This window comes from Delphinapterus leucas, chromosome 13 (assembly GCF_059928025.1).
Source record: "Delphinapterus leucas isolate spDelLeu-1000000601 "Yukka" chromosome 13, BTC_Dleu_Yukka2, whole genome shotgun sequence".
NCBI lineage: Eukaryota > Metazoa > Chordata > Mammalia > Artiodactyla > Monodontidae > Delphinapterus > Delphinapterus leucas.
In genome coordinates this window covers 27,073,949-27,087,183 of record NC_143141.1, presented here as the reverse complement: position 1 = coordinate 27,087,183, position 13,235 = coordinate 27,073,949, and the positions used below count along the sequence as shown (strand labels likewise).

The window sequence follows — 13,235 nt, the reverse complement described above, 5'->3', positions numbered from 1 at the left end:
ACCTTATTTCCTTTATCTTGAACATTAGTAAGAATGAGGACTAGATGACTCTTGGAGGGAGGAGGGTTAAGAAACAAGGGCTTTGGGCTTCCCTGGTGGCGCCGTGGTTGAGAGTCCGCCTGCCGATGCAGGGGACACGGGTTCGTGCCCCGGTCCGGGAAGATCCCGCATGCCGCGGAGAGGCTGGGCCCGTGAGCCATGGCCGCTGAGCCTGCGCGTCCGGAGCCTGTGCTCCGTGACGGGAGAGGCCGCGGCAGTGAGAGGCCCGCGTACCGCAAAAAAAAAAAAAAAAAAAAAAAAAACCAGAAAGAAACAAGGGCTTTCATAGATGTAAGTCCTTGTACTCAAGGGTGATACACTAGAGACCGTGAACAGAAAGGGAAACGCAGGGCTTATAGGCTGTAACATGTGAGTGGTTCAAACACAATGTTATTTAAACTTCGGTGAGGGATGGTCGTAGTGGGCTTAAGATCTCTATGAGGTCCTTTGTCATTGAGGACTAAGTTGTATTTCGTCCCAAAAGCTAATCAAGAAAGGAGCAGCATCCCAAGGAAGAATATTTTCTCTTCCTGCACTCCCGTTCCCCCTCCCTCTTCTCCTTTTCTCTCTGTCTCTGTCTCTCTCTCATTACTTGCTACCCACTCCCTGCCCTTGGTCAAGTCTGTTTAATTTCACAAGTATTTACTGAATTTTTGGCACCTGCAATTACTGGATGAGGCCAAATGGGATTTATGTACCCCACAAAGATGATTCCTGCCCATCAAGGTCACACTGCATAAAGGGGGAGACAGACACATACATATAAGACAACGATTTGAGGTGAAATAGAAGCCCTCACAAAATACTATGAGAAAATACGGGATAATAATAACAGCTAACATTGACTGAATGCTTATAATATGCCAGGCGCTAGGTTAAGAGCTTCCATGGATTTTCTCATTTAATCCTCACCACAGCCCTATGAGGCAGGTACTAGTACCATTCTCATTTTATAGCTAGTTTACTAGTTAACTAGGTTTCCCAGCTAGTTATTGGCAGAACTAAGTCCTTACTTCTGCCTGGTGTGCCCTTTGCTCCTGCCACCTGGCCAGGTCCCATCCTTGATGCTCCTGAACAGAACCCACCTGGTCTTCCCAGACACACCCATTTGGAGACAGTGGAGCCCAGTGGAAGCACACAGACCTCAATGTCAGACATTCTTCCTCCACCATCCCTGCACTTGCCCTCTGGGGGTGCAGTAGAGAAGCATATTTTCTTTTTCTTTTTTTTTTAATAAATGTATTTATTTTATTTATTTACTTCTGGATGCATTGGATCTTCGTTGCTGCACGCGGGCTTTCTCTAGCTGCGGCGAGTGGGAGCTACTCTTCATTGCAGTGCGCGGGCTTCTCATCGCGGTGGCTTCTCTTGCTGCGGAGCACAGGCTCTAGGCGCGCAGGCTTCAGTAGTTGTGGCACGCAGGTTCAGTAGTTGTGGTGCACAGGCTTAGTTGCTCCGCGGCATGTGGGATCTTCCCGGACCAGGGCTCGAACCTGTGTCCCCTGCACTGGCAGGCGGATTCCTAACCACTGCACCACCAGGGAAGCCCCAAGAAGCATACTTTCAAAAACCCCTAGAGGATTTATGTCTTGGGACAGGTTTCCCAGAAGCAGACCCTGAAATGAGGACTCACATGCAAGAGATTTATTAAGGAAGTGCTCTCGGTAGAAATCAGTGAGTAGAGTGGGAGAGGCAGGACAGAGAATGGTGGCTTCTGCCTGGTCCCCTGAGAGCCCTGGAGTATAAACCTTACTGCAGGCAATGAGCCAGGCTTTCATGGTCACATATCAGTGATAAGTGAAGGTACTTCCTGCGGGACAGAAAGTCCCAGGATTTCCTCCTGTGCAGGAAAAGTGTTCCAGTAGGCTGAGGGCAGTCCTGCAAAGAAGAGCCACAGGCACAGCCTATTGGGAGAGAAAGCACAGGGAAGAGGCGGTAGGATGCCCAGGCACAGAGATGCCGCTAGGGCAGTGTGGAGAGCTGACCCTCCCTGCTGTGGAGGGGCACGGCAGAATCTCCATGTGGGGCAAGAAGGGGAGGATGACCCGTCTTTCCCCTCCCTACCCCACCTGATCTTACCCCACTTCAATAAGTGCTGTCCTAGAATTCTGCAGGGGAAGTCAAGTTATATGCTAGTAGAGAGGAGAGCAGGGATGGGTTACAGTGGCTTGAGGAGAGTGTAAATTCAATAGGAAGTCAACCAAATAGAAATAACATCCCAGGCACTGAGTAATGTTAGCATTACCTTACTTATTACGTAATACCTATTGGTTGGTAACGGTGTGGCAGGTGTGTTAAATGCTGCGCGTGGATTATCTTTCTTAATCCTCACCTCTAGCTGTCTGAATCCAGAGCCCACACTCTTAACCATTCCCTATATGCCTCCTTTTATGATTAGGTCTATCAGTCAGAGTTCATTCAGGTGAGCAGAGCCACCATGCATATTATGGGGATAAGGGGGTTATTACAGGAATGAGACTGCCCCAAAGTGGGACAAGCTGGGGAAGTGAAGGTCTGAAGGGAACTGTGGGATGATCAGAGAGGAGTCACTAGGCCTTGAGAACTTGCTGGGATCTATCTGTGGGCACATCTGTCTGTCACAGTGTCTGACAACAGAGATCTCCTCAGAGCGGCTGAGGCTCCCATTCTACTTTCCAAATCTCCACCAGGTCCTCTTTTGATCAACTCGAACTCAGAGTCCTGTCAGGAAGGAGATTCTGGAAGCGTACTTCCCAGCTTAACCAAACTGAGTTAGCACAATCCAGTACATTAGAATATCTTTGATGTAGATGAGAATATAACTGACCAGACACCAAGCTGCTGAAGAAAGTCAGGGTCACATTTGTGTATGTTTATCTCCCCATTTTTAATGGTTGCATAGCGTTTTGGTAACACGGATCAGTTTACTTGTCAGCAGCACTTCAGAGCTCTCTCTAAGGACTAAGCAGAGTGTCTAGTACATAGCAGATGCTCAGCAAATATTGGATGAAGGAATGGATGCTGAAGGACTAGAGTCCCCGTGGGGCAACATCAACTCTTTACTCATAAACTCCAGCAGATATCTGACAATCCAGCAGGAGCAGGAAGTGACATTATTCCTCCAGGCAAGTGGGACGTAATTCTGCTCACCAACATACCGCTGTTTTCCAGGAAGAACTGATCACCACCTTATTTTCTCCCTTGCTCCGGACAATTCCTTTAATCGCCCTCCTTCCTCGTGCACATTGGGGTGGGGCTCCAACACTCCCATTTGTTCCTTGAAAACTTACCTTTTGGCCACAGCTGGGCCAATCAGAGTCTCTCTCCTGGAAATTTGGAATTAAGATCAAGAAAGATATTGAACTTTGATGCATGGTAAACATAATAAAACAAGCATAAAGAAATACAGAGGAGTAGAAGGATCATCAATAATAGTGGGATAACTAAAAGGCAAAAGACATTTTAGTTTCTTACTTTACACTATACATCCCCCAAATGTAAAAGCTTTTAGAAGCAAGGAACAGAGTGAGAGAAAATATTCACAAAGGACTCATATCCAGAATATACAAAGAACAATAACAGTAAGTAAAAGACAGATAGCCAGTAGAAAAATGGGCACAGGACTTAAACAGCTCCTTCACAAGAGAGGTTACTGAAATGGTTGATAAACATACGAAAAAATGTTCCATTTCATTAATCATCAGGGAAATGCAGATTAAAACTGCAAGACACCATTCTACAGCAGAATGAATAAAATGAAGAAAGCTGACAATACCAATTGTTGGCAAGCATGTGGAACAACCAGAGCACTCACTCACTGATGGTGGCATGGTACAGTCAAACACTGTGGAACTGCATACTCTTTGGGAATGTCTACTGAAGCCCAGCATACATCAATTCCACTTGTAGGCATATGCCCAAGAGAAATGTGTACTTAACTTTACCAAAGATATATTCAAGAATATGCATAGCGGGACTTCCCTGGTGGCACAGTGGTTAAGAATCCGCCTGCCAATGCAGGGGACACGGGTTTGAGCCTTGGTCCGGGAAGATGCCACATGCCGCAGAGCAATTAAGCCCGTGCACTGCAACTACTGAGCCTGCTCACTAGAGCCAGCGAGCCACAACTACTGAGCCCACGCACCACAACTACTGAAGCCCACGCACCTGGAGCCCGTGCTCCACAACAAAGAGAAGCCACCACAACGAGAAACCTGCACGCCGCAACAAAGAGTAGCCCCCACTTGCCGCAAATAGAGAAAGCCCGCACACAAAAACAAAGACCCAACACAGCCAAAACCAACCAAACAAATAAATTTATATAAAAGAAAAAAGAATATTCATAGCAATGGTATCTATAATAGCTTTAATCTAGAAACTCTCAAATGTCCATCAAGAGTAGAATGGATAAGGGGACTTCCCTCATGGTCGAGTGGTTAAGACTCCATGCTCCCAACGCAGGGGGCCCGGGTTTGATCCCTGGTCAGGGAACTATATCGCGCATGCTGCAACTAGAAGATCCCGCACATCACGACGAAGATCCCGCATGCCGCAACTAAGACCCAGCGCAGCCAAATAAATAAATAATTTTTTTTTAAAAAAAGAAAAGAGTGGAATGGATAAAACACATTGTGGTATAACAACATAGTGGAATACCATACAGCAGTGAGAACGAATGAACTACAACTACATATATAACATATATAAATCTCACAGATATTATGTTGAATGAAAGAAGTACTTACTACATGATTTCAGGTATGTAAAGAACAGGCAAAACTAATGTCTGCTGTTAGAAGTCAGGTTATTGGTTACCTTTGGGGGTAGTAACTGGTAGGGGAAATGGATTCTGGGGTTGCTGGTAATGCTGTTTCTTGATCCGAATCTGGGTAATAGAGTGTGCTCAGTTTGTGAAAATTGCACTAAACTGTACACTTACAATACATGCTCTTTTCTTCACTATATATTGTACTTCACTGTAAAAAATTTTTTAAATGACTTTTAGGTGCTCTAACTTTTAGGAACAGATTAGTTTCCTGTCTGCACCTAAACCTGCCAACAACTTCCATATTTACCCTTCACAGTGACCCTGAGGGCAATGAAGGCAAGGGAAAACCATAAGGGTGCAGACAGCCTCTCAAACTTTTTTCGATGGATATCTTCCCAAGTCAGAGTTTACATAGATAAAGAAATGTAAGTAGTATTTCTACAGAGAGGTGGCTGCAGGGGAGGGAGTGGGGGATGGGAAAGACTTTAGCTGCTCCAATATCCTTTAGCGCTCCACCCAGCTTATTCTAAATTTGCAATCTATTTTTAATAGATTGTGCTTAATATGATATACAAATGTCACTTCAGCCATCCCATATAAACAACAATATAGGAAAAAGGTCCTGTGCCTGCTCTGCAAACAGTTACCCTGAGACAGGAAGGAAGGGGGCAGGGCACAGTCATTAAAAGAATGGCACAACCATTAAGAAGAATAGGATACCACAAAAGCCGATTAGACCCTACTAGGCCCAAGATGGCAGAAGAGTTGACTTCCAGTAGACCTAGAGACTCATTACACACTCACTGTAATACGTTAGCAGGTTAAATGACACCCACAGGGGCCATGACAGTTCCAAGGCCAACCAAAAAAGGCACAAAAGTGGGTGGTGCCCCAATTCCTGGAAATCCCCACCCCTTCTCCAAGATGTTAGAATATTCCTCTCACTTGTTAGCCTATGAAATTACCCAGCCCTTAAAAACTAACCACCCCCGCACCTCTGGTGCTCTTGCCTTCTGAGATGGCCCACGCTCTACGGAGTGGGTATCTCCCTAAATAAACCTTTCACTTTGCTATATCTCGCTCTTGAATTCTTTCCAGCGAGAAGTCAAGGACCCTCACTTGGCAGCCTGTCCCAGGGACTCACCCGAGACCTGGGATATGACCATCCTCTCGTGCCCCATTTTTTCCTACAACAGTCCCAGCCACCAGCCCCTCCCCAAACCTTCTGGCAATCAGATTGGTTTCCTAAAAACTCCCATGTCTAAGAGTGCTGCCCGAATGCCGGATTGCCTGTTAACTCCTGGTTTGACTCTTGTGGAAGTCAAGCGGGGAAGGTGGACGCACCCTTTGACAATATTTCATAAATCCTTAGTTCTGAAGTCATTATGACCATGGAGTGTGGCACGAAAAAGCCAGTCTGGCAGCAGCTCAGAATTGTCCCTGTCCCTCTGCAGAACACAATTCTCCACCAACAGCTAGACTCCAGTTCTATACACCAGCAAATCTCTCTCTACCCTTGCTCTTCTCAAGCCTTTACAAACCCTATTCTGAATCCCCACCAGCCACCCCGCCCCCCTCCTCACCCCGCCATGGTTCAACCCCACAGAACCCAATCTATCTGGTTTAAATGAGTTCCACACATAGTCCCTAAGCCTCCACCCTCTTTATTCTTACGGAATTTTTGGCTACTATGCAAATAGATTGAGTGAACTTTATTCAAGAGGCAAAATAAGAGGTGGGGTGTAATTGACAAACTAATTTGTTAATTTATTCAATAAGGTGCCAGCATTGTGGTGCAAGATACAGGGAATGGGAAAAAGCTAATTTGTGTAAATCATCAGATTGCATCATTTTCCTACTTAAAACTGTCCAATTTTTTCCCATGTTAGAATAAAAGCCAGACAACAAACACTTGGGGAAAAAAACTCGTTTAAAATTACAATTACTTTTATTTGTCTTTAGTTATGAAATTTATTCTAAAGCGATACAAAAATGCAAAGGTGATGGAATTCTTGACTTATGTGTCGTTTTAAACGTTGTTTGTCCGGTGGGCAGAAACGGAGAGGGCGAACCTCACAGTACCAACTCCAATTGTCATTAAACTCTCCCGTAACCCCACATCAGGAGTCTTCCTTTTTGCAACTCTTTATTACAAACATCGCGAGAACAGGGTAGTTCCTTTGGCCCCTCCCCTCAAGCCAACTCAACCCACCCACTTCTCCCCTGACGTCAGCGGCGCGCCGGAGCGCGTGAACACCGTGGGAGGAAGTGCCCTCGGCGGAAGTGATCGCTTCGTGAATCATCGGTGGGATGATCGCCGGCCGGCTCTATCTAAGGCTGCTGCGAGCATCCTCCAAGTCCATGGCTAAGCGCCCACTCGAGGGTGTGCCCCCCTCCAGGGGTCTACACGCGGGGCGCGGGCCCAGAAGGCTCTCCATCGAAGGCAACATTGGTAAGGGCCGGAAAGTAGCTGCCAAGCCTCGGCCTCCGCAGAGCAGGTGCCTGAGAGGTTGGGAAAGGGGGCCTGGAACCCCCTCCCTCTCGAGCAGATGCGGCCGGACTGCTTGTTCTGAGCTGCCAAACCTTTCCCCTCTAAAGGTGCGCTGTGGGCCTTTGCCAGTTGGATTTTTCAGACGTCAGGCCTCAGTACTCTCCCACAGAGACAGGTTTATTGAGGCATAAAAGCCACGCAGTCCGTAGATAGGACAAGAGCTAGCTTGTTTTGGTAGAGAAAAATGGAAGCGACAAGGAGCAGGGTGCAATTTCTTTGTTCTCCTAAAGTAAGGTTGCCAGATTTAGGGGAGAAAAAGAGGCTGCCCATTTAAAATAGCAGTTCCGATAACGAATAATATTTTAGTTTGTGTCCTATGCAATATTTGGAACATACACTAAAAAAAAAAATCTAAAATTCAAATTTAAGTGGGTGTCCTTATTTTATCTGGCAACCCTACCCTAAGAGAGTTCCTAAACTCCAGTCATTCAGATACCACTTTCACTGTTTTTGCCATGTCTCTTTGCTGTTCCCACTATAATTTCTTAGCATTTTTCTTAGAAGCAGCTCACTTTTTAAACTTAAAAACGTGTGTTAAATTAAAAATAACTGTTATAAGAGAATAGAAGTCCAGTACCTTAAATAAAAATAATTTTAAAATAAAATGAAAGCAAAACATTTCAGTGTTACTAAATGTTTCTAATGTTACTAAATTCTTACTTGAGGCTTTTACCTGCTAAAGTGCTGAGCCCTAAAAAGGGATTAGCAAGTGTTAAGTATTGAAGACATTCTAACAGCAAACTGAGAATTTCTCAGTTTACAAATTAAACATATAGCCCTTTGAACAACTTCCATATTCCAGCACTGTTCCTGGCACTGAGGATGCAGCAATGAACAGAACAAATAAAAGTCTCTGCTCTCAGGGAACCCTAGTAGAGAGAGACAGACTATAAACAATATAAAGTAAGCAAAGTAAACAGTATGTTAGATAATGAGTGTGATGGAGAAAATTCAGGGATGAGGGATTGAGGGAAGTTGCAATTTTAAATTGAATGATCAAGACAGGCCTCACTGAGAAAGTGACATTTGAGCAAAAACCTGAAGAAGGTGAAGGAGTGAACCATGTGGATAATGGGGAGAAGAATCTTCCAGGCAAAGGGAAGACCAAGTGCAAAGGCCCTGAGGTGGGAAGCGTGTTCAGGGAACAGGCGGAAAGTCGTTGTGGCTGGAGTGGAGTGTGCAAGGGGGAAGGTGGGGGGAGATGAGGTCAGTTGGTAAGGGGTGGCTAGATTGTATAGACTGTATAGTCCATTATGGATTTTTACTCTGGTTGAGATGGGAAACTGTTGGAAGGTTTGAGCAGTCAAGTGACATGATATGACTTAGATTATAAAAAGATCACTCTGGCTGATATGTTGAAAATAGAAGGTGTCAGGAAGTTGTTGCAATGATGAGTTATGATGTGTTGGACCAGGATGGTAACAGTGGAGGTGGTGAGGAGTGATTAGATTCTACTTTCATTTAAGGCAGGGTACACTGGATTTGGTAACAGGAGGATGTGGAGTATAAGATAAAGAGGGGTCAGTGATAACTCTAATCATTTTGGCCTGAGCAACTTGAAAGACGGAGTTCCAGTTTTCTTAGATGGAGAAGTGTGGGAAGAACAGCCTGGGGGCAGAGGGTCAAGTTTTTGGTTTTAGGCATGTTAGTTTTTTATATGCTTACTAGATATGTAAGTAGGATTGTTGAATAGTCAGTTGGATATATGAGTCCAGAGTTGAGAGTCTCCCTGGACTGGAGTTATACATGTAGATGGTATTTAAAGCCAGGAGCCTGTGTGTGTTGATGAAAAGGACCACGTCCTGGGCACGCAAATGTTAGAGAGATTGAAGCAATAGGAAGGAACCAGCAAAAGAGACTGAGAAGGAATGACCACTGAAATAGGAGGAAAGCCAAAAAGAATGATATGCTGGAAACCAAGCGAAGGTGTTCAGGGAAGGAATGATTGACTGTGTAATGCTGTTTAAGTAATGGAGCTCTTTGGTGAACTTGAGCAATTTATAGGAGTTGGGGGGGGGGTGAAAGTCTGATTGCATAAGTTCCAGAAGAATGGGAGGTGAGGCATTGGAGACAGTGGGTTAAGACAACTATTTGCAAGTTTTCCTAGAAAGGGGAGACGTGGGGTGGTAGCTGAAATGGGAAGAGGGTTGAAAGGGTTGTTGTTTTTTTTTTCTTTTTTAAGAGGAATTAGATGATATTTATAAGCTGGTAGAGAGGGAAAAGATTGGTGAAACAGGAGAGAGGATAGACTTTCCAGAGTGATTTTAGTAAGCAAGAAGGAATGGAATTTCTTGCCCAAGTGGAGAGAGGTTGGCTTTACCTAGGAGCACAGTTTATCCCTAATGACGGGGAGAATGGCAACATAAATGATTACTGACTCTAGCAGGCGTGGCAGGAACTTGGTGAAGGTGTTCTGGTTGTGTCTGTTTTCTCAGTGAAATAAGAAGAAAGATCAGCCAAGAGTGAGTGTGAGGAGAGAGGAAAGACATGAAATAGTCTGGTGAGGGCTTCCCTGGTGGCGCAGTGGTTGAGAGTCCGCCTGCCGATGCAGGGGACACGGGTTCATGCCCCGGTCCGGGGGGATCCCACATGCCGCGGAGCGGCTGGGCCTGTGAGCTGTGGCCACTGAGCCTGCACGTCCGGAGGCTGTGCTCCGCAACGGGAGAGGCCACAACAGTGAGAGGCCCGTGTACCGCAAAAAAAAAAATAGTCTGGTGAGTGAGCAGAAGAAATATAGGATTGCTGGGCTGCGTTAAGGACCCATTTGGACTTAGTGCTCTTGAATTTAAGGTGAGACCAGTCACCGCAGCTGTGTGTTTTTCTCCAGCCAAATCAGAAACATTGAAAGGAATGAGAAGGGCTGCCTGCCCCATGGTGTTATTTAAAGATGTTCTGTCCCGTACTTTGGGAAACATGCCCCTAAAGGAAGCTCTGTCCTCAGAGCCCAGAGAGGTACAGAGTATTTCACAAAGTAAGTGGTTTGGACAGACCATCAGGTGAGGTTTGAGCTGCCTCTCCCAATTTTCCTGACCTTTTCTTCTTCACCTTTCCAGATTTCTATGCATCCTTCTTGCTTTCTCACGCAGTCCTTTAAGGAACTCACAACTAAGTGGGAGGAGCAGACTTCTAAACATAATTTCTGTGCTGTGTGATGAGTGCTATGTTTGGACATGGAAACTCAGAATCTCTGGGGTAGGAATTCCTACCCTAGAGGGAAGAGTGTTCCAGGCACAGGAAGTAACACTTGCCAACGCAGAGCCTGAAGAAACATGCAGTTTTAATATCAGGCTTGTGCCTGGAGTTTAAAGGGCCTGTGAGAGGACAGCAGAACAAGAGTTTGGAAGGGTAGGATATGCCAGATGTTGAACAGCTAGGAGTTTCTCATGTAGGCTGTGGGAGGATACGGAAGACTTAAGGCCAGCATGTGCCATGGCCAGATTAATTTTTAAAAGGGAATTGGCTAGAATGAATAAATAAAAAGAAAGCTTCATAAAGCAGGCACTTTGTATGTCTCGTTTGCTATAGTACCCATCGTACCTTGCATCCAATTTGTTGAATGTATGAATAGGAACAGAGTTTGGAGTAGACAGACTAGGTTTTGTGACTATTGTAGTCGTTGGAGGGAGGGAAGATGTAGGCCTGAACAGAGAGAATGGCGGAACAGAGAAGACATGATGGTTTGAGAAAGAGTTTGGAAGTGGGATTGACAGGACTTGGTGGCCACTTGGAGGTGAGGGATAAGGAGGTTTAATTTGGACAGTGACTCTGAAAACTGAGGATGGGAATAAAGGAAGAGGAAGTCTGGGGAGGTAAGAGTGATGCTTGGAGGAGGTGCCTCTGAGACAAACAGAGATAGATGTTCTGAGGTAGATTAGGGTAAGTGCCTGCAGTGAAGAGACAGATTGGAGCTGAGATCTCAGCTGTGGAAGTTGTTGACTTGTGGGGGTAGTTGTTGAAGCCTTGGAAGTGAATGCAGTTGCCTAAAGAAAGTGTGACTAATGAGAAGTGGACTGGGGGACCTTAATCTGGCTCTTTCTAGTTTTGTCTCCTATTATTCTCCATCACCCCACTCACTGTGATGACTCTCCCCAGACAGAATGGGGCACCTCCTCCTCTGTGTGCTCACGTAACATTTTGTACCCTCAACTGCTGCAAGCACTTGAGTTCTGTTGAGATTGTCTGCACCTTCAGTACCTCCCCTGGGTTAGCCACGTAGTGTCTTGTTCATCTTTGTGTCGCCAGCACCTAACCCACACCTGGCCCATTGTACTCATTCAGTGTTTACCAGATACTTGAGTCCTGTGCTGTGATATCCATGTGGAAGTTAGTTGTTGGTGTCCACAGAGGAAATACGGTAAACTGCTTTTACTATCAGATCAAATAGTTATCTTGTTTTCTAACCACAGGTGGCATCCCCCCAAATGAGAGTATCCATGCAGGAAACCTGAACAGGGGAAGGTGAACCCCTGACCCAGCTGAAGTTAGATATGTTTATCATAGAGTTAGATATGCTTTTCTTGTAGTCCTGCTGCTCTAAATCTTAATCCGATCCTGTGGGTGCAGATAGCAGCATGTAAGGAAAATGGATCAGTGAAGTAGCAAGTAAGGGCATCTAGCCTGTGTTATGAGCCATATGCCATGTGTGATTAAGAGTCAAAAGCTTGGAACCTAGAATCCCTTAAAATCTAAAAAATAAAATACCTAGCCTATCTATTAAGTGTGTTCATCACTAAAGTGTATTATCGTCTTCCAAAGCCAGTTATTTTATGATTACAAACCTAAATTGAAGAAAGGATCGCCGCAGGAAATACTGTCAGTGAGTCAACTCAGACTAGTCTCACTTTGTTTTATTTTGTTTTTCTTTTTGTTTTTTTCATTTTGATTTTCAAAGACCCAACAGAGAAGAAACCTCACTTTTGCCATCTAGAGACTTGTATGTAAAGCAGTGGAGAGCTTCCCTAAATAACATATCCTCCAGCATTCAAAATGAGTGATTTAACGTCACTAATGTCATCTTTTACTTTCATTAAGTATAAACATTTGGGCAAGAATTCTAGGGAAAAAAAGACCTATTTAATCCAAACATTGTATCCAATATACAGTGTTTGGAATAAGTTGGATTCTCTGTTTCTGTGATTCACCTCATTCCATCCATCCATCTCCATTCTTAGCACCTGGCCAGATACTCAGGCTGCAAAGGAAATAAGGTTAGCCCCTGTCTTCAGAGAGTGAGCTCCCAGTCTAGAGGGAGAGGGAGTGGTGAGTCAACAAATAATTACAGTGTGATGCCTCTGTAGACCAGAGCAGGCAGTAATCAACTCTGCCCAAGGATAAAGTGGAGCTGGAGAGAGTTCAAGGAGACCTCACTGAGAAGGTGACAGTGAAAGGATGAATCAACTGGTGGGCAGAGGTGGTGAGGGCATTCCAGATCAGCAAGGGTCTCATGCTAAACGCAGAAGTTTGAGTTGTACTCTGGAAGCTGTGAGGAGCTTTTTTTTTAAACAACAAATTTTTTTTTCTCATGAAAAGAAGATAAAAGTAATCAGGGCTGAAATATATCAAGTTTCTTTTAAGTCAGCTGAGTGATTTTTTTTTTTCCCAGAATGCTTTTAGGCTCAGAGCCTATTTGATCCTGGGTGCTTAGCCTTGATATAAGTTCCTTGAGGGCAGCATCTCAGCTCACTTCATCATTTTAGTTATAGTACCCACCATTAGTGGCTACTCTGTAAACATCTGTTGGTTGAATGAATGAATGCAGCATCAAATATAGTTCCTGAAATAAAGGCTTTAAATTTTCTTTGGAAGAATTTTTTTGTTTAAAGATAGGCAGCTTTATATTTACTGCTTTTGTTTGCTTTTTGGTACAGGGTTTTACATCTTGTTCAGAAGAGAATGCCT

The 13,235-nt window shown here is 44.7% G+C and overlaps 1 protein-coding gene across 6 annotated transcripts in view; it reads left to right on the top strand.

The window, feature by feature from the left end:
- The first annotated feature begins 7,028 nt into the window (after positions 1-7,028).
- The window catches only part of DGUOK (deoxyguanosine kinase), a 35,921-nt gene continuing 29,714 nt past the window's right edge, over positions 7,029-13,235 (top strand). For 2 of the 6 annotated variants that reach the window (XM_089922959.1, XM_022563040.3), the window contains exon 1: positions 7,029-7,238. In XM_089922959.1, coding sequence (XP_089779085.1) covers positions 7,097-7,238 — 142 coding nt within the window. In that variant the 5' untranslated portion in view covers positions 7,029-7,096. The remainder of the gene's footprint in view (positions 7,239-13,235) is intronic. The other 4 variants (XM_089922957.1, XM_022563041.3, XR_002643145.3 and 1 more) reach the window with 4 other exon arrangements.